Source organism: Vairimorpha ceranae, assembly GCF_000988165.1.
Source record: "Vairimorpha ceranae strain PA08 1199 chromosome Unknown NODE_6, whole genome shotgun sequence".
Lineage (NCBI taxonomy): Eukaryota > Fungi > Microsporidia > Nosematidae > Vairimorpha > Vairimorpha ceranae.
The window spans coordinates 73,788-91,097 of record NW_020169301.1 but is presented as its reverse complement, the minus strand read 5'-3'; the positions used below and the strand labels follow the sequence as shown (position 1 = coordinate 91,097).

Below are 17,310 nucleotides of genomic sequence, written 5' to 3'. Positions count from 1 at the left end.
TAGAAGTAGTAAAGGCATGGTACAGTCTACATATGAAAAACAACAACTGTCTATATTTAAATAAATTTATTAATTTTTTATATAAAATATTGAATGTGATATTTACTGTTATTTTTAAATTTTAAGAAAATATAATAATCTTTTTTTTTTCACATCTTTTCAGTGATTTTATAAATATTTTTTTTATCCATAAAGCATAAATGGATAATATTCTTTCTCAATTAAGAAAATCAACACAAAAAGTACAAAATTCCAATTCAGAACGAAAAAAGGAAACTAATAATAAAGAAGATGATAGTACCATTTTGGAACTTCCTTCTACATCTGAAGGAGATTCTTCTGCCGTAACTCCATTTACAATTATGAAATTAGATTTTAAAAGGTTAAAATGCCTTAGTGGAGAAATAACTGTATCAGAAATTTTAGAATTTAAGGAGTACAAAATACATCAAATGGTTGTTGCACTTGTAAAAAAAATAGAGAAATATTCTAGTGAAATTTGCTATATCGAATTAATAGACGAAACTGGATGTATAGGCTGCTCCTGCATGTACAAGCTTGTAATTGAACATGACATTAAAATCGGCAGTATATTAAAAGTTAAAGGAGTAAGTTTGTGGAAAATAGAGGTTAATCATATTAATTTAGTTGAAGAAAATATTGTACAAATTGTTAATGATTAAACAAACAAAGCATCTTTTATTTTATTGATGTTTTTAGTTTTCTGTAAACCCTTTTGTATGATTTTTTATTTTTTGCTACTGGCTAACACTTTTAATACTATCTATAAAAAACAAACAGATGACATTTTGAGTGTAGAAGTGGCGTTTTATTCTTTTAATTACGAAATTACAAAATTATTCTCTGTAAAAATCGTTAATGATTTTCCTGTAAAACAGGAGGATGTTACATTGTTTACTGTAAATTATTATAAATGTGATTCATCGAAAAATATATTAGAAGAGTATAAATACCCAAATAATCAAACTGTAACAGTATTGCGTTTTAATTTAAGTACTAAATCTGATTTACATATTTTAGGAATTTTAGATGATAATATTTTATTTACACTAAAAGACACTGGTTGTATGTTTAATGACAGTTTTGTTAATTTAACAGAAACTAAACAGTGTTTAGTACCTCAAAATATCAATTTAGATGTAACTACAATAACTTGTAATGAAGTAATATTGTATATTTCAGTTGGAATTCCAATAAGTGTTTTTTTAATATTATTCTTTAGATATTTGTACAAGAAGTAGTTTATTGTTTTCTATGAAAAAATGTAGTTTTCTATTTTTAGTTATTTTTATAAAAAATTTAGTTGATAAATTTGTACAAGAAGTAGTTTATTGTTTTCTATGGAAAAATGTAGTCTTCTATTTTTAGTTGTTTTATGATAAATTTGTATGAGAAATAGTTCATTGTCTTCTGAAAACAGAATTGTTCTAAAACTTATTATCATCTAAAATATTTCTTTTTGTGCATCATTAAACTTTTGAATTTCTTAACCTAAAATTTTCTTATTTTTTATGCCCATAAATTCATGGAAGTTATTAAAAAATTCAATGAAGTAAAAACAAACATTTACAAAAATACAGACACTACTTACTACCAAGATCTTCATACATTATCGGACTTTTTAAATATAAATGATATTTCTTTAATAAACATTCATAATAAAAATGATGTTATAGCAGATTATGAATTTAAGAAAGAGGTACTAGGACTTATTTTTACTATTATTGACAATGGATTAATTATCAAGGATAAAAAATTACTGAATACTATTGCAGATTTAATAATTAAGGATATTCCTGAAATCAATGTAGATTTTTGTCTTCAGTTGGAAGATTTATTAAAAAAAATATGGATTTTATGCATTAAAATATTATTTTATTGTGGGAACATTGACGATTTTCCACAAATAAAAAGATTTATTTCTAAGGAAGATATTCCTGATTTTAGAAATATTTGCATAGCTTTAACTTTTAAATTTGATACATTTAGGTCTTATGACTTGGAAAATTTAAGTAAATTTTCATCATTTTCTGTTTTGTATGATGTGGTGAAGATTTATAAAAAAGATCTTCCTGAAGAATTAAAAGCTAAAATTTTAATTAATTTATATAATTCACTTACAGAAGAAAAATACAATCAGAATGATAGATTTATTGAAAAGTTGAAAATAAGTCCTAATTTATATTATGATAGCAAAGTAAAACTTACCACCAAAAGTATAGATTTTGTATATCTTATTTTTTATGAGGTTAATTTTTTATATTTCCCGGGTTTAATTAAACCACCTTTTGATGGAATATTTAGCAATGAATATATGATGCTTCTGTATTCTTTAATTATTAATGAGGAAACAGCATTTTTAGCTTATAAAATTTTACAGGAACATGATGTATATGTAGACATGTACAATGGCATTAATAAGCTTATTTTTAATATGGAAACAGAAAAACAAGAAGTAGATCCTAGAGATGAAAAATATTTATTTTTTCTTTTAGAAGTAGTAGTAAAAATTTTACATAAAAATAATAGTGAAATGATAAAAATTACTTGTATGATGTTTTGTGATCCATTAATGAAATTTAGTTTGTGTACTAATAAACATAATGAAATAATTTATGAGTATTTAATTTATTATTGCAATGATAAGGAGACATTTCTTAATATTACAGATTTTTTTAAAAGTAAAAATTTTTTTACAAAAGAAAATATAATAAATAACATGACTCTTAGTGCTACGCTAATTAAATTTTTGTGGTACATAAATAAAGAATTAGCAACAGATTTAGCAATTTACTCTCTTAGATCTGAAGATCCGAAAATATTATCAGCATGTTTTGAAATATTTGAAAAAACCAATGTAGATATTTCTGGTAGTTTACTTTTAAATTCTAATTACATTCGCCGTGCAGCACTAAAAAATACAGATTTTATTAATTTATTGATAAACTTTCAAATTACTAAAAAAGTAACACTAGATGATATTTTACTAGTCAATGTTATAATGTCAACAGAAAATTACAAGTTTTTTGAATATGCCAGGCTTTTTAAAGATTTTGGACGGTACATGAATGATAAATTTTTAGAAAGGTTAATTGATAATATAGAAGAAGGTTTAAAGTTTATTGAAGAATGTATGACAAGTAATACTGTTAAATTTATAAAAAGCAATGAAAAATGGTTTAATCTTTTTTTAACTAATAATAATTTGTACTATCCTTCTATATTTAGAATTTATAAAAAAATGATAAGTTTTGATAGAAATATTGAAATGAGTTATGAAGAAGGCCTTTTATTACTAGAAGTACCAGATTCTTCTGTGTTCTGGATTTTAAGTCATAAAATAATTAATATCGCATCATTTGAAAGTGAAAATGAAAAATCATATAATTTTGTATCTAAACCTGTTCCTAGTAAATACTTAACGGATAAAGAATATAAATTAGATGATTCTAATATTTTAGAATATTTAACATATTTAAAGACCCGTCTATTAGTCGGAAATAATATTGATTCACTTATTAAATTTGTAGTAAATGACTACTATAATTCTAATACAACTTTTATTAATGATTTATTAGGATATTATAAATTAATAACTGGGGTTAATTTGGATATTAAAAATGAGTCTATTTTATGCACTTATGATGTGCAGAATACCGATTTATTTATTAGAAAGTATTCCCGTGCAACTGATTACGAAAAAATATTTTTATTTATGAAAATTGATGATAAACTAACAAATGATGAAGAAAGTAAAATTATAAAAATAATAAAAGAAGAAATTACCGGTTCATGCACTAATAAATTGATATATAGGCAATGTCTTACTACTTTACTAAGATTGAATAATATTGATGCAATTGTTAGACTTATTGATGATTATGAAGATAAAAATCTTCTTTTAAAAATTAATATTAGAAATTTAATGACAGGAGGATTGTATTTTAACCCGAAATGCATAAATGTGGGGGATAAGGAACTCCAAATTTATGCAATAAGTTTATTATATTTTAAAAATATATGGGACATTAATGCTATAAGACAGTGGTTATTAAGTATTTATAAAGATTGTAGAGATAATGAAGAGATTAGATATATTGTTGATGATATTTATAAAAAACATGATATAGAAATGTATTAATTAAATGGTATTATTTGCTTATAAAATGTTATTTATTATTTTAACACTAAATCTTATTTTTAAAGAATTATAATGTGCAGAATTTAAAAAAGTAAAAAATAAGATATTTTACAAAAGTTTATTATTTTTAGAAAATAAATATTTAATTAAATGTCTATTTATGCTATCCTTGTTGGTTAAAATGGGTGTCACATCTTTAAAAAGCCTTTAAAAAGTTAAGACCGAGAATACAATTTGTTAATTAATGAATTGGATAAAACATGAAAAATTTCACATGTTATAACATAAAAAAGATAGTGATAAAATTACGCAAAATATATAAAGAAACTGGAAATATTATATTTAATCTAATCATACGACGATCAGTGACCCTTAAGAGCGTTTTGCTAGACTTAAAAACAAAATTGATATTTGATGAAGACAAGAGGAACGGAAGTCATTAAAAAAATGGGTTAGATTGATACGAAAGCAAAGAACCATTGTGAGGAAGAAACTAATACCTTTAATAAATAAAATAATATATTATCTTTGTTGTATCATGATATTTCATTTTACTACAATATAAACTACACGTTAGAATTTGATTATCTGTTAAAATTTTTTGAATTTTTATTGCAAAAAGTTTAAAATCTTAATTTAGATTATTAACATATTATACAGCCAATACTTACATGAACTTTTTAACATATAAATACTATGTATAAAATACAATTTATATTTATAGTATTTTTTGTATCTTTAAATCTGCTTATTTAAATAAAAGTGTACAAAAACACTACATTTTTATTTTGAAAGCTTCAAATAAAATTATTAAATTGACTTTTTTGTTATTTACTAATATTAAGTTTCATTTAATTTACATAAAAAATTTAGTAAAATTTTTAAGCTGCTATTAAATCAATTTACTTTTAAAGGTTAAAAATATGAAATTTCATAAAGTGTTATGTATAAGTAATACCTTGTATTCTTCGAAAAAAATTCTTTATATTTAGCTTTATTTTAATGTTTATGCAAACTTGCACGTCATCTTTTAATTTCATTCTCTTCTTTAAATTTCCTCTTATGGATATTTTATAAAAAAATATTTATAAAGTTATCTTTTATAAGGAGTGTTATTTTAAATAAGTAAAAAATAATCTTCTTTAATACTTAAATCTAGTCATTTAAAATACAATGACGTTGCTGTATAATCAAGTTATTATAGTAAATTTCTTTAGTTAATAAAATAAATATAACTATAAAGATCTAATTTTTTTAACTATAGTAATTATAATACATTGCTAATTTACAAAAATATTACCTTTTTTGAATATTTTAAATTCAAAAAAGGTTATTTAAAAATTTTTAAATAATCACCCACATGATTTTTCTAATTGTAATTAATTTTGTTGTAACAACAGGATTTCCAAATAGACCTAGTACATCTTCGGATATTTTTACCGGAAAAAGACAATTTTTTAAGAATCAAGGAGAAGGATTAAATCAGTTTTCGAGCGAATCCAGTAACCTGGATAATAAAACGGGCAATAATACAAGTAGAGATAGTATTGAGCTTCAACCATTAACTAACGATGGACAACAAGTAAAAGATAGGCAACCCAATTCTAATTTAGGTAATGGAGTAACGTCAATAGAAATGAATGACCCGGATAATCAACCTGGCAGTGAACAAGATAGTCTCAAAAACAAAGATGGCTTTTTAACTAGATTCTGTATTTTTTGCTGGTGCTGTATAGCTTCTATTTTTGATTAAAATAAATTTCGTGGGATTTTGTTATGTGTTTTAGTTTGTCATCAAAAATAACTTAAAATTATATTTATTTGTAAAAAATTAATTTATCAGTAAATTAAAAGTAAAAAGAAAGAATGTATTTTAAAAAATTTAAAACCTTGGTTCGTTTAATTAATTATTCGGTAGATTATCAATAGCCTCCTGTGAAACAATATCTGTAGGAATAATTACATTTTTAAAGATGGCCAATTCTTTATAAGTGTTCTTTATTGTCACCTCAGTTACATTTGTAACATATTGTATGTCTTTCTGCACTTTCCTACCTTCAGGGACCAAATAAGTCACCATGTAAATTATAGCAGCAGCAATAGAATCAGGGCTTTTACCGGCTAAAATACCAGCTTCTTGAACTTTGGCTGAAATTGCAAAAGCCAATCTTTGTATTTTAATATTAAGCCTAAGATCTGAACAAAATCTTGCTACAATGTCTTTTGTAGACACAACTGTTAAATTTTCAACATGTGGACTTATTAACTTAAAACTTTTACCTATTTCCTTTTTCTGTACAGAAGTAATAAGACTAACTTCTTTAAAAGTTCTAGGACAGTTTTCTAATCTACAAGCAATGTATATACATGCACCTACTACTCCTTCAATATTCTTACCTTTAAGAAGTTTTTTGTCATCAACAATTTTAAAAATAAGACATGCTCTGTCAATAACCGTCTTAGTAATATTCGCTCTTTCACAAAAAGCGGTTATTAAGTTAATACCATGTTTTAAAGATCTTTCTGGTCCACGCATCGCAGTCTTTAATTGTATTTTTTGTAAATTGTAAGAAGATGTGCCGGGAACAGAAGAAATCATTGTATCGAGTTGTTCAGTATCCAAAAATGGATTACTAACGCTTCCTGTGCGACAAGGATCAGCCTTATTGCTGTCAGAGAAAGATCTCCATTCACTTGATTCATCTATAATACGATTCCCGACAACACATCCACATCTACCACAAACATTATAACCATTTCTATAGTCTTCTATAATATTTTGTGTTTCACCACAGTCTGTACATTTTTGTAAATAAGACTTTATTTTTATAATCGTTGACATTTTATTTTTAGGGGTCAAAAACTTAAAATATTTATTTGAAACATAAAAAATATTTATCAGCATAAAACCAATAGAAAATAAAATTCAAAATAATAATTTATTTTCTACGGAAAATCATACCTGCTCTAATGTGTCTTCCATTAGATTTAGATCTCTGTCCATGAACCTTTAAGCCACATGCTACTCTGCATAATCTCACATGTCTTATTTTCTTTCCTTTTTCAAGCATCATTCTGTATTCAGCATCCATTCTTGTACTCACTAAATGAGTATTTGTACCATCAACAGGATTTTTCTTATAATTGTAAAATGAATAAGGTATTCCTACACTACTAGGATCATTAATAGCATTCTGAATCTTTTCTAATTCATCTTGGTTTAAATCACCAGCTCTTCTTAAAACATCGACACCTGTTCTCTTACAAATAGCAGTGGCCATTCTTTTTCCAATACCAGTTATAGCACATAAAGCATGTACTACTCTTTTAGTACCATCTACATTAGTATTAAAAATACGAATAATATGCTGTAATTCTTGTGGATCACTTGTATACGGTCTAGTTTCTTGTTCATCAGATGACATTTTAAGGGTAAAAAAAAATAAAAAATTTTACCCTTAAAATGGCTTCAAAATTAAAGAAATCTTGGAAAAATGAAAAAAAGAAACCTAAAACAGCAATTTTTTCACTTGAAAAACAGAAAGAAATGAGAAAAGAAAAATTAATGAAAGCCAAAATTTTACGAGAGAAAATAAAAGGTCTTAAAGAAAAGAAGAAACAGTATTTTTTAGATCTTGCAAGACAAAAGGCTGAAAAATTAGAGGCAGATAAATTATTAAAATAATTTTATTTTAATGTATTATTTGATATTTTAAATGTATTCTGTAATATTATCAGTAGAAATAACTGTACCACTTTTCATTACTAAAAATAATTTATCTTTTTGTACTTCAAAAAAACTAAGCTTGTTTTCGTAATTTTCGCAGTATAAAATTTTAAGATTTTGATTTAACAAAAAGAAGTTATTTTCTTCATCTAGCACTGTAATGTGCTCTTTCCAGAATTTTATAATTTTGGGTGTAAAAGAAATTTCTGTGTATTTAAAATTTTCTCCTTTAGTGTCACAAATTGCTATTTTTTTATAAAAATACGCTATACACATCATTTGGTTTTGTACATCAAATGAAGTTATGTTTTCATCCATTTTTATTATTTCTGTTAATTTATTTTTTTGTATGTAACAAATACTACCATCTTCAAATGCCAGATATAGTACATCTTCATATACACCTTTTACACAAACACCTTTATGTATCAAATTTACTGAATGTGTCATTTCTCCCCTATAGTTGTAAATTACAACATGTTTGTCATTTACTAAATAGAAAATATTTTCTAGAAAAATAATACAATCTAATGTCTCTTTACTGCAGAGTTTAACTATATCTCCAGTAAATGTAGTACTAAAGACATTTACATCTGTATAGTAATAAATAATATTAGATTTTATGTATACGCCTAAAGCTTTATGCGGTAGATTTAGTGTTCGTGTATCAGTTCCCCATATTTCACAGCCTTTGTCAAAGAAAAAGAGTGTGTAATCTTTACTAGAATATAAACAGGTTACTGGTTTATTATGTTTGTATATCATATTTAGGGGAAGTAAAGGGGCATTATAGAATTGTAAATGTATTTTATTGTAATGAATAAGTTAAATATTTTCATGTAAACTTTAAAAATTAATTTATTTGGGTATTACAAAGGTTTCTTCTATTTTCCTTGGGATTCGATATCGACTAGCTTTTTGAATATCTTTTGCTTTCTCTGCATTTCAACCTTCACTTCTTCGATATTTTTTATGGAAGTTAAGCACCCTTTGCGGCTTTCCATGGCCAATCTTCCTAGTATCATTTTAAGTACTGTAAATTTTATAGTTCTAATTAATAGAAAAATTAATATTTACAAGTTTATTGATATTTACAAAAAAACAAAGACCTTTCGTTCCTTAAATAGCATTTAAAAATAAACATTAAATAAGTGTATAATCATTTAGAAACTACTTGACAATTTAAATATTAATAATTTATTTTTATTTAAAAGGTATATGTCGTATCTGTTCAATCATCTCATAATCAAAAAAAGCAATTTTATAAGCTACTATAAATTAATAATTATTGGCAAGAAGAAGGTAGAAATACTAAATGAAAGTGTTATGACAATATATTTTTTAAGGTTATAGCGTACTTTAGTTCACCACATTTCAGCTTGCCGTTTAAAATTTTTTAACCCAAAAAAACAAAATCAAATTGAAAGCGTAGCATGAACAAGTAAAAAATATTCTACATTTACACTCAATAAAATTGTACAAGAACGCTTTTGTAGATTTTGTTTAGATAAGTTATCATTTATGAAGAGTTTTTAAACATGGTGAGATGTACTAGACGAGGATGTAGAAGAGAATTTTTTTAAATAAAAATAAACCTTTCTTTAATGCAAAAAAGTCTTAGGTACAGATAACACAAGTAATTTTCCTAGACATTAAAAATGTTAGTTATAAGCGTTGGTATAAAACATTAGTTTGTTTAATAATTATTATTTATATAACAGACATGTTGAAGCCATCAACCCAATACTGCTGATTGACATGTCTACATCTTTACTGTCCTACAATAAGATTCAAACTTTTTGACATGTTTAAGCAAGAAAAATGTAGGGCGTGTATTATAAAGAAAACAGTAAAATGTATTTCTGATAATATTAAAATAGGTGGCCCTGGCGTGATAGTGGAAATAAATAATTCAAATTTGGCAAACGTAAGTACTATTAAGGTTATATGGTAGAAGGTGTTTAGGTATTAAGTATGGTAGAACGACCACTAGCAAGGTGTATTGTCTTATTAAAATTAAAAATTTTGAAACATTAATTAGTTTAATTAAAGAATAATGCAATTCCTGGCATTTTATTTATACAGATTGTTGGAAAAATTATTGCAATTTGCATAAAGAAGTTTATTTACACTACATATTTTTTCATAGAACTAATTTCGTAGACAATACTGCAGGTGTTCATACTAATACGATAGAAGGAACTCGAATGGTGTTAAGACGAATACGTCTATTAGATATTGTAATAAGAGAGATATAAGCTATTTGTTAAAGCTTTTTGCAATTAAAAGAAACAATCAACCTGAAGTATTTAAAAAGTTATTTTAAAGTAACTTTTTTACAAAAAAATAACAATTTTGATATTCAATTTGCTTTAAATTGCACAAAATGTGTACTTTCTGTTTATTTTTTTACGCTCTTTCTTTTTTTTGATCTTGTTTTCTGAGGGTAAAAATTTTAAACGACAAGCTGAAATGTAAGAAACTAGAGTACTCGAGCTCTCTTTTTAAAAATATCTTTAGGTTAATATTTTAGTTGAAATTTGTAATTATTTAAAAACACTAGAATTGCATTTAACTACAATTTATAAATTAATTTGTTATCTATATTTTGCAAATATTCTTCTAAGTCTTTTTTATTAATTTAAGATACCTTTTTCTACACTGCTTAGCTGTTCTTCCTTCTATTTTTTTACAAATATCTAACCATGGCTGTCCTATTAGACTTAACAACAATTCATCTTCTTCTTTACTCCACTTCCCTTTTTTAAGGCTAGGATTTAAAGAATTAACCCATCTCTCTCTACACTGAGAATCACTTCTTGCAGGTAAAAATTGTGATATATACTTCCATCCTCTATCTATGTATTTTTCTACAGCACTTTTTAATAGCTTGTCTTCATCTGCAGACCATTTTCCTTTTTTAATTCCTTCACTCAATTTTTTATATCTTTGTAAACACTGAGCTCTTGATTTATCACTAAAAAATGTAGAGATTTGTACCCATCTGTGTGAAAATTTATCTACCAATTCTAACAACTTTCTATCTTCGTCTTCCGACCAATACGTTTTTTTATTAGTTAATCGGTAATATCGCCTAATACAATCAAGAGGATTAACATTAAGTACAAATCCAATAGCGTGCCATGACAAATTTTGATCAATTAGATTTAAAAGTCTAGTGTCAGTTTCATCAGTCCATAAAAAGTTAAATTGTTTAAAATATTTTTTAATAAATCCAGTGTAACACGAATTTACGTCTATTTTCATTTTATCTGCTAGTTTATTCCAATATAAATCTGTGGGCGTCTTAATAACTGACATGTCTATATTAAAGTCATACTTAACAGTCTTTTTTTGTTTAAAATATGATTTTAAAACTGGCCTATCTTTATTTTGCTTTTTATATTTTTTATGGGGCAGTAACATAAAAATATAACGGTTAGCTAAGTTATTTGTTATTTTTGTTTCCCTTATGGAGACTTCTAATTTTCACGATATATCAATATTTAATACAAAACTTTCACTGGCACTAATAACTAAAAAACCAGTAGAGGTTATTCTTACAGACATAGACAAGAATATTTCTTATTGTAAACTGCTTTGTAAACTTACAAAAGGGTCAAAATATACAGTTAAATCTAATAAACTATTTTTTGTGCCAGGAATATTAGTCGGTGGTACATACGATTATAAATGTACAGATGAAATATTTAATTATATAATAAGTCTTTTGTTTATTCTTCCTTTTAGTGATAAAAAAACTTGTATTAATTTTACTGGTATAACTGATAAAGATAACAGTATTGATATTATTCGTATAGCTTATTTTAAAATGTTAAAAATTTTTAGTATTCCTGATCTTGATCTTGTAGTTAAAAAACGAGGATTTTACGGCCAGGCTGATGCACAGGGGGAAGTGATTTTTACATGTGGTACTGTTAAAGAATTAAAAGCTATTGATTTAAATAAATTAGAACCACTAGAAAAAACTAGGGCTCTTCTTATAAGTGCTAGACTTAATTCGACATATGTACACGATATGTCAACTAAAGCTAACGAATTACTCAACTCATACAATTTTAAAGTGTTTACTAATATTTATAATAGAACTAATTCTGGACCAGCGCCAGGTTTCCAGTGTACGTTGTTTAGCGAATCAAAAAATGGAATATTTTACGCTACGAAAGACGGAGGAACTTATAAACCCGAAGAGGTAGTAGAAGAGGCAGTGCGCATTCTTTTTAAAAGTATATGTAGAGGAGGAATATACGATTATAAACTTAATAATTTATTATTTATACTTTTAGCCTTATCAAGTACTAGTGTTAGTTGTATTCAAGTGTCAAAATTAGACGAATTAAATAAAAAGACGTTAAATTTATTAAAAGACGTTTTTAATTTTAATTATCAGCTTAAAAAAGAAAATGGTGGGATAACTTTTTATTCTTATGGTACAGGATACATCAATTACAACATTAAATTATTGTTTTAATTATTCTTTACTGTAGAATGTTACAATTAGTTTTAGAGCACAATTATGTTTTATAAAATTTGCTAAGCAATGTTTATTTATGTAAATTTAAACAACTGTTTAATATATTGATTAAAAATCTATTCTTTTTAATGTATTACAAATCAAAAATATTTTTTTTTAATTTATCTTAAAAATTTAATCTTATATTATAAATTATACTTTTTTATAAAAAAATTGTGCGGTTTACTATATTTTTAGCATTTAAATATTGTATTTGTCCTAATATATGAGATTACTGTTCCTTTTTAGTTTAATAAATAAAATCACTTTCTTAATATTTTCACTAAAAATTTTATTATTTCTTTAAAATTTCTTCGATCTCATTTAAAAATACTTTTTTATTCTCTGCCTTAAAATAGGCTGATCCTATTACAATTTTATCGTACCCTTTTACATTTCGTATTGTATTTATTGAAATACCCCCATCTACTGCAACACTGTATCTTTTTTTATCAATCATTTTTATTTTTTCTGCACATTCGTTTATAAATTTTTGATTTCCAAATCCTGGATGTACAGTCATTATAAGAATTGTATTAACATTTTGTAAGATTCTTTCAGGAAGTGAGAAAATGGTTTTAACTGAAATATTAGGGCTTATTGTAAGTCCTATTTTTTTATTGTTTTTTACAAGAAATTCCACTACATGTAACATGTTATTTATTTCGTAATGAATAAAGACAATATCAATTTTTTCTAAGTCTAAAAGTTGAAGGATAGTAATAGGATCTTTTACCATTAAGTGTACATCAAATATAAAATCATATTTAAGTATTTGGTTAATAATATTAGGACCAAATGAAATATTAGGTACTAGAGAAGTATCAAGAATGTCTAAATGTAAATGATTTATATTATTATTTTTTAGCTCAGTAAGAGATTTTTCTATATTTAAAAGATTAGAATCAAGAATGCTTACACTTATCATATTCTGTTTCAGATTAATAATATTTATATTAATTTAAAGGAGAACTAAAACCAAACATTTCTCATTGTAAAATAATTTTACATTAAAAATCTTGAAACATGTTTCACAACTTATTTATATTAAATTAATTTGTAAATAAACATGAACAAAGAGCAGAAAGTATTAAGAGGACTTATTATCTTATTGGGTGTATGGATTGTTTATTTAGCAAAACAGCATTTTTTCCCGCATACACATGCAGACAACTCACTTGGAAAATCTGTTTTACAATCTATTTCACCAAAAGTAGGTGAATTAGGTCTAATTCATAATCAAAAATTAACAAATAAGGAAGTTAAAGATAGATTGGGGAGAGCAACATGGACACTTTTACATACCATGGCAGCTGTTTATCCTGCATTTCCTACAGTACAACATAAAAAAGATACACTTCAATTTATTTACCTTTTATCATCTCTTTTCCCCTGTGCAGAATGTTGTGGACATTTTCAAAGACTGTTAAGCTTAAATCCTCCACAAGTTGCCACACATGACGAATTTGTCCAGTGGCTATGTAAAGCACATAACATAGTTAATAAAAGATTAGGAAAGCCCATTATGGACTGTAAAAAGGTAGAAGGTGTTTGGAGTTGTGGTTGTGAACCAGAATAAATAGACTTCACTTTTAATTGACTTTTAAACGTTAATAGCAGTTGATGCATTTTTAATATAAACTTATGTGTTGTAAAAGTATAACATTTTATACAAAAATATCTTAAACTTGTAATATTCAATATCTACATATGTTAAAATAAACTTGTTTTTGTAAATTGAACGGCATTAGACAAGTATTCAACCTTTTTCAAGAAGATTTAATTTTTTGATTTTAAGCCCCAAAAAAATGTAAGTGAAAAATTTATAATTTTAGGGAAAACGAAAAAAAAGTTAACAAGAGTGAGAAAGCACGTGCTATGGCAGCAAAAATATTAAATTGCGGTAAAAACAAGATTTGGCTTGACCCATCTTCTAAAAATCAGATTAATCAAGTTAGCACTAGAGATCAAATTCGTCAGTTAATAGACGATAATGTTATTATTAAAAAACTTGATAAATACAATTCCAAAGGTAGATCTAGAATTTACAAAGAAGCTGTTGCTAAAGGAAGACACATGGGATTGGGTAAAAGGCTTGGTACTGCTAATGCCAGGCTTAACAAGAAGACTTTATGGATTAAAAAGATTAGAGTTATGAGAAGAGAATTAAAAAGCATGAAAGAAGAAGGAAAGATTAGTACTGAGGAATACCAGTTGTTTAGAAGAAGAGCTAAAGGTAATTTATTTAAAAATAGTGTGGCTATGAAAGAGCATATTGCTAAAAAGCAGGCTGCAGAGTTACGTATTAAGGAACTAGAAGAACAAGCTAAGGCGTTAAAAATGCAAAAGAGTAAGTAATTAAATTTATTTATTTTTTTTTTATAATTAGTTCTTTAGGTAGTCACACAAATAATTTGGCAAAAAAAAAGATTTTTTGTGTTGATTTTTGTTAATGTGAACTTTTCTGTATTTTTTTACAGAAAAAATTTTGTATGGTAAGTCATGGTGGTATTAGAGTTTTTTACAAGACTTTTACCTACGTTTTAATTTATTTTTCTACCACTTAAATTCGTGTTTTTTTATTTCTTAAGTATTGATTTGCAAAAATATTTTTTATAGGTTATCAAAATGACATTTTCTAAATTTTATCTTTAATATTGGCATTAAAATGCAATAATACATCATTATTAAAATCACGCTTATTACATGATAATTGTATTTAAGTTATTATGTATTTTTAATTTTTTTAAATTTTACCCACAAATTAATGCAAAATGATACGCTGCAAAATGAAATTAACGAATTAATAAAAAATATCAAAGGACGTAAAATGGTTAACAAGTTTGATACAAAAATTTGCGAAACACAAAATATTGATAAGTTAGAATTTAAAATAAATAACTTGCTTAAGTTATATAATATTAAAATTGAATGTAATAAACTTACATCTATTGAAGATATTGAAAATGAAATAAGTAATATTTTTAGAACTAAGAAGATTAAAGACAAATCATTAGAGAAATGTTACACAAAATTATATGGATTTTATACAAACAGAAAAGCTGTTGTAAAATGGGATGCAAATAAAATTGACGAATTTTTTTCATCTTTAATGAAATAGAATTTTTTACAAATTATAAAAATAAATTTTCTCCTTTATGTTTAAAATAATTTATAATTTTTTTTTCTCCTTTTTATGTCTTATTCTCTTCCCTACTTCTGTCCGTTTTTGAGTCCAAGATATTTTTTATTTACTTCGTTATGTTCCTGTTATGTGTCTTCTATTTTATATGCCAGAATATTTAAAAACAAGCAATTTTCTGTATTCGCTCTTTTTCTTGTACCATTCAGTGTTTATGGAATACGTCGATATGTGGTTGAGGAATTGGAAATAGACGAAGGATACGAAACAAGTGCTTTAAAAAGTGTGTGTTGTATTAATTCATTAGTACAGGATTTACATGAGATGCATGAAAAAAGAATAGGTGTGTATAAATTTAAAAGTGAACCAATAATTGATGACTCATCTGAATACGAAATTTAGTTTAATATTATTTCTACAATATATATAACAGAACCTTCTAAAATATGATCTGAATTAATATAAGTGGTACATTTAGTATTATTCGTTACATTTATAGACATAACATCAAAATAATTTTTATAGTTTTTGTGTGATATAATGTTTTCTTGTCCTTTCACAACAACTTCTTTGATATTTCTAATAAACCCACATATCATATCTGGTAGATGTTTTTTTCTATTAAGTTTATTTACAATTTGTTGACATAAAAAATAAGGTTGTCCGTCAGCAGATTGATAAATTAATTTTGTATTTTTAAATATAGCTGGAGTTTCATAGTAAATTGATAAAAATGGATAACTAAAATATTCTGCATTATAAGAAGTTTTTACTTTTTTAAAGCAAATAAAATCTTTTATTTCTCTTAAAAGTATTAATTTTACATTAAAAACATGTTTGACAAATAGTGCGCATATTGGACATCGGTCTGAAAATTTTATCATTTCTGTCAAACAGTTCTTGCAAAAAACATGATTACATTCTGTTAATAAGCTATTTTTAGGAAATTGCAAGCAGATTGAACAGTCTGAAACATATTTTTTAATAAAATAGCTTACGTTTGAATATTCAAGACCTCTTGTTTTTGACTTTAAAACTACTTTGTTTGTGTAAAATGGCATAAACAGTTGAGGGATAAACAATAAGGAATTTGATCAAAATGTAAAAAAATATTATTTTTCTGGTGCAAAAAAAATGTTTATTTTAAACAACTACGTAAGTATTTATTGTCTGGTTGCTTAGGTATTTTTTTTTCTTATTAATTGTATTAATGCACTTTTTTCTAAATTTAGTTTGATTTTTTAAAATGCTGTAAAATGGAAATTTGCTAAATAGAGATATTTTTTCTAGTTTCTGTTTTACATCAAAATACTAAGATCCCTCAATTTATTCAACTTACTTTTTATCAGTAAAATGTATGTATAACATTATTTTATGAAAAAGTATCAAAATGTTCTTAAAATATATTTTATATATCATCACTAGACCAATTTAGGTATCTTTTTTTTACCGAATATAATATTCCCTTATAATGGAACATAAATCAATATGCACTCCTTTTAATAAAACTGGTTATTGTAAATATGGTAATACTTGTAAGTATTCACATATAAGACTTAACACATGTTCAGACACCATTCTTTGTCCTTTATGCAATAAAGAAATTTTAAATGCTGTCTCTACAAACTGTAGTCATGAATACTGCTTAGATTGTGTTAAACTTAACAGAGATTCCTTAGAAAAATGTGTAGTGTGTCAAAAAGAACTTTATGGCGTATTTTATTACAAAAAATAAATTTTTAATT

At 25.1% G+C, this 17,310-nt stretch overlaps 16 protein-coding genes across 16 annotated transcripts; 11 read left to right on the top strand and 5 right to left on the bottom strand.

Annotated features, from left to right (window-relative positions):
* Positions 1–200: 200 nt before the first annotated feature.
* AAJ76_600090897 (hypothetical protein) lies at positions 201–683 on the top strand (the record flags this gene model as incomplete). Its single annotated transcript, XM_024476135.1, has 1 exon — positions 201–683. One exon carries the CDS (start codon positions 201–203, stop codon positions 681–683), a length of 483 nt encoding a protein of 160 aa, XP_024331914.1.
* A 27-nt stretch (positions 684–710) lies between these two features.
* On the top strand, positions 711–1,262 carry AAJ76_600090387 (hypothetical protein; the record flags this gene model as incomplete). The annotated part of the gene is made up of 1 exon (XM_024476134.1): positions 711–1,262. One exon carries the CDS (start codon positions 711–713, stop codon positions 1,260–1,262), a length of 552 nt encoding a protein of 183 aa, XP_024331913.1.
* A 284-nt stretch (positions 1,263–1,546) lies between these two features.
* On the top strand, positions 1,547–4,162 carry AAJ76_600089551 (ribosomal protein l36e; the record flags this gene model as incomplete). Its single annotated transcript, XM_024476133.1, has 1 exon — positions 1,547–4,162. The coding sequence occupies one exon, from the start codon at positions 1,547–1,549 to the stop codon at positions 4,160–4,162; it is 2,616 nt and encodes an 871-aa protein (XP_024331912.1).
* A 1,360-nt stretch (positions 4,163–5,522) lies between these two features.
* Positions 5,523–5,915, top strand: AAJ76_600085575 (hypothetical protein; the record flags this gene model as incomplete). The annotated part of the gene is made up of 1 exon (XM_024476132.1): positions 5,523–5,915. One exon carries the CDS (start codon positions 5,523–5,525, stop codon positions 5,913–5,915), a length of 393 nt encoding a protein of 130 aa, XP_024331911.1.
* A 150-nt stretch (positions 5,916–6,065) lies between these two features.
* Positions 6,066–7,004, bottom strand: AAJ76_600084094 (transcription initiation factor iib; the record flags this gene model as incomplete). The annotated part of the gene is made up of 1 exon (XM_024476130.1): positions 6,066–7,004. The coding sequence occupies one exon, from the start codon at positions 7,002–7,004 to the stop codon at positions 6,066–6,068; it is 939 nt and encodes a 312-aa protein (XP_024331910.1).
* A 97-nt stretch (positions 7,005–7,101) lies between these two features.
* On the bottom strand, positions 7,102–7,587 carry AAJ76_600083511 (40s ribosomal protein s18; the record flags this gene model as incomplete). Its single annotated transcript, XM_024476129.1, has 1 exon — positions 7,102–7,587. One exon carries the CDS (start codon positions 7,585–7,587, stop codon positions 7,102–7,104), a length of 486 nt encoding a protein of 161 aa, XP_024331909.1.
* Positions 7,588–7,625: 38 nt separating this feature from the next.
* AAJ76_600083472 (hypothetical protein) lies at positions 7,626–7,847 on the top strand (the record flags this gene model as incomplete). Its single annotated transcript, XM_024476128.1, has 1 exon — positions 7,626–7,847. One exon carries the CDS (start codon positions 7,626–7,628, stop codon positions 7,845–7,847), a length of 222 nt encoding a protein of 73 aa, XP_024331908.1.
* Positions 7,848–7,874: 27 nt separating this feature from the next.
* AAJ76_600082444 (hypothetical protein) lies at positions 7,875–8,654 on the bottom strand (the record flags this gene model as incomplete). Its single annotated transcript, XM_024476127.1, has 1 exon — positions 7,875–8,654. The coding sequence occupies one exon, from the start codon at positions 8,652–8,654 to the stop codon at positions 7,875–7,877; it is 780 nt and encodes a 259-aa protein (XP_024331907.1).
* Positions 8,655–10,511: 1,857 nt separating this feature from the next.
* On the bottom strand, positions 10,512–11,315 carry AAJ76_600079783 (myb domain protein 4r1; the record flags this gene model as incomplete). Its single annotated transcript, XM_024476125.1, has 1 exon — positions 10,512–11,315. The coding sequence occupies one exon, from the start codon at positions 11,313–11,315 to the stop codon at positions 10,512–10,514; it is 804 nt and encodes a 267-aa protein (XP_024331906.1).
* A 46-nt stretch (positions 11,316–11,361) lies between these two features.
* On the top strand, positions 11,362–12,381 carry AAJ76_600079736 (18s rrna biogenesis protein; the record flags this gene model as incomplete). The annotated part of the gene is made up of 1 exon (XM_024476124.1): positions 11,362–12,381. The coding sequence occupies one exon, from the start codon at positions 11,362–11,364 to the stop codon at positions 12,379–12,381; it is 1,020 nt and encodes a 339-aa protein (XP_024331905.1).
* Positions 12,382–12,718: 337 nt separating this feature from the next.
* AAJ76_600077747 (ribulose-phosphate 3-epimerase) lies at positions 12,719–13,351 on the bottom strand (the record flags this gene model as incomplete). The annotated part of the gene is made up of 1 exon (XM_024476123.1): positions 12,719–13,351. One exon carries the CDS (start codon positions 13,349–13,351, stop codon positions 12,719–12,721), a length of 633 nt encoding a protein of 210 aa, XP_024331904.1.
* A 141-nt stretch (positions 13,352–13,492) lies between these two features.
* On the top strand, positions 13,493–14,002 carry AAJ76_600077605 (mitochondrial sulfhydryl oxidase; the record flags this gene model as incomplete). Its single annotated transcript, XM_024476122.1, has 1 exon — positions 13,493–14,002. One exon carries the CDS (start codon positions 13,493–13,495, stop codon positions 14,000–14,002), a length of 510 nt encoding a protein of 169 aa, XP_024331903.1.
* Positions 14,003–14,301: 299 nt separating this feature from the next.
* On the top strand, positions 14,302–14,781 carry AAJ76_600076796 (60s ribosomal protein l19; the record flags this gene model as incomplete). The annotated part of the gene is made up of 1 exon (XM_024476121.1): positions 14,302–14,781. The coding sequence occupies one exon, from the start codon at positions 14,302–14,304 to the stop codon at positions 14,779–14,781; it is 480 nt and encodes a 159-aa protein (XP_024331902.1).
* Positions 14,782–15,190: 409 nt separating this feature from the next.
* On the top strand, positions 15,191–15,544 carry AAJ76_600075907 (hypothetical protein; the record flags this gene model as incomplete). Its single annotated transcript, XM_024476119.1, has 1 exon — positions 15,191–15,544. One exon carries the CDS (start codon positions 15,191–15,193, stop codon positions 15,542–15,544), a length of 354 nt encoding a protein of 117 aa, XP_024331901.1.
* Positions 15,545–15,619: 75 nt separating this feature from the next.
* Positions 15,620–15,967, top strand: AAJ76_600075478 (hypothetical protein; the record flags this gene model as incomplete). Its single annotated transcript, XM_024476118.1, has 1 exon — positions 15,620–15,967. One exon carries the CDS (start codon positions 15,620–15,622, stop codon positions 15,965–15,967), a length of 348 nt encoding a protein of 115 aa, XP_024331900.1.
* Positions 15,968–17,036: 1,069 nt separating this feature from the next.
* On the top strand, positions 17,037–17,300 carry AAJ76_600074061 (zinc finger domain-containing protein; the record flags this gene model as incomplete). Its single annotated transcript, XM_024476117.1, has 1 exon — positions 17,037–17,300. The coding sequence occupies one exon, from the start codon at positions 17,037–17,039 to the stop codon at positions 17,298–17,300; it is 264 nt and encodes an 87-aa protein (XP_024331899.1).
* Positions 17,301–17,310: the final 10 nt, after the last annotated feature.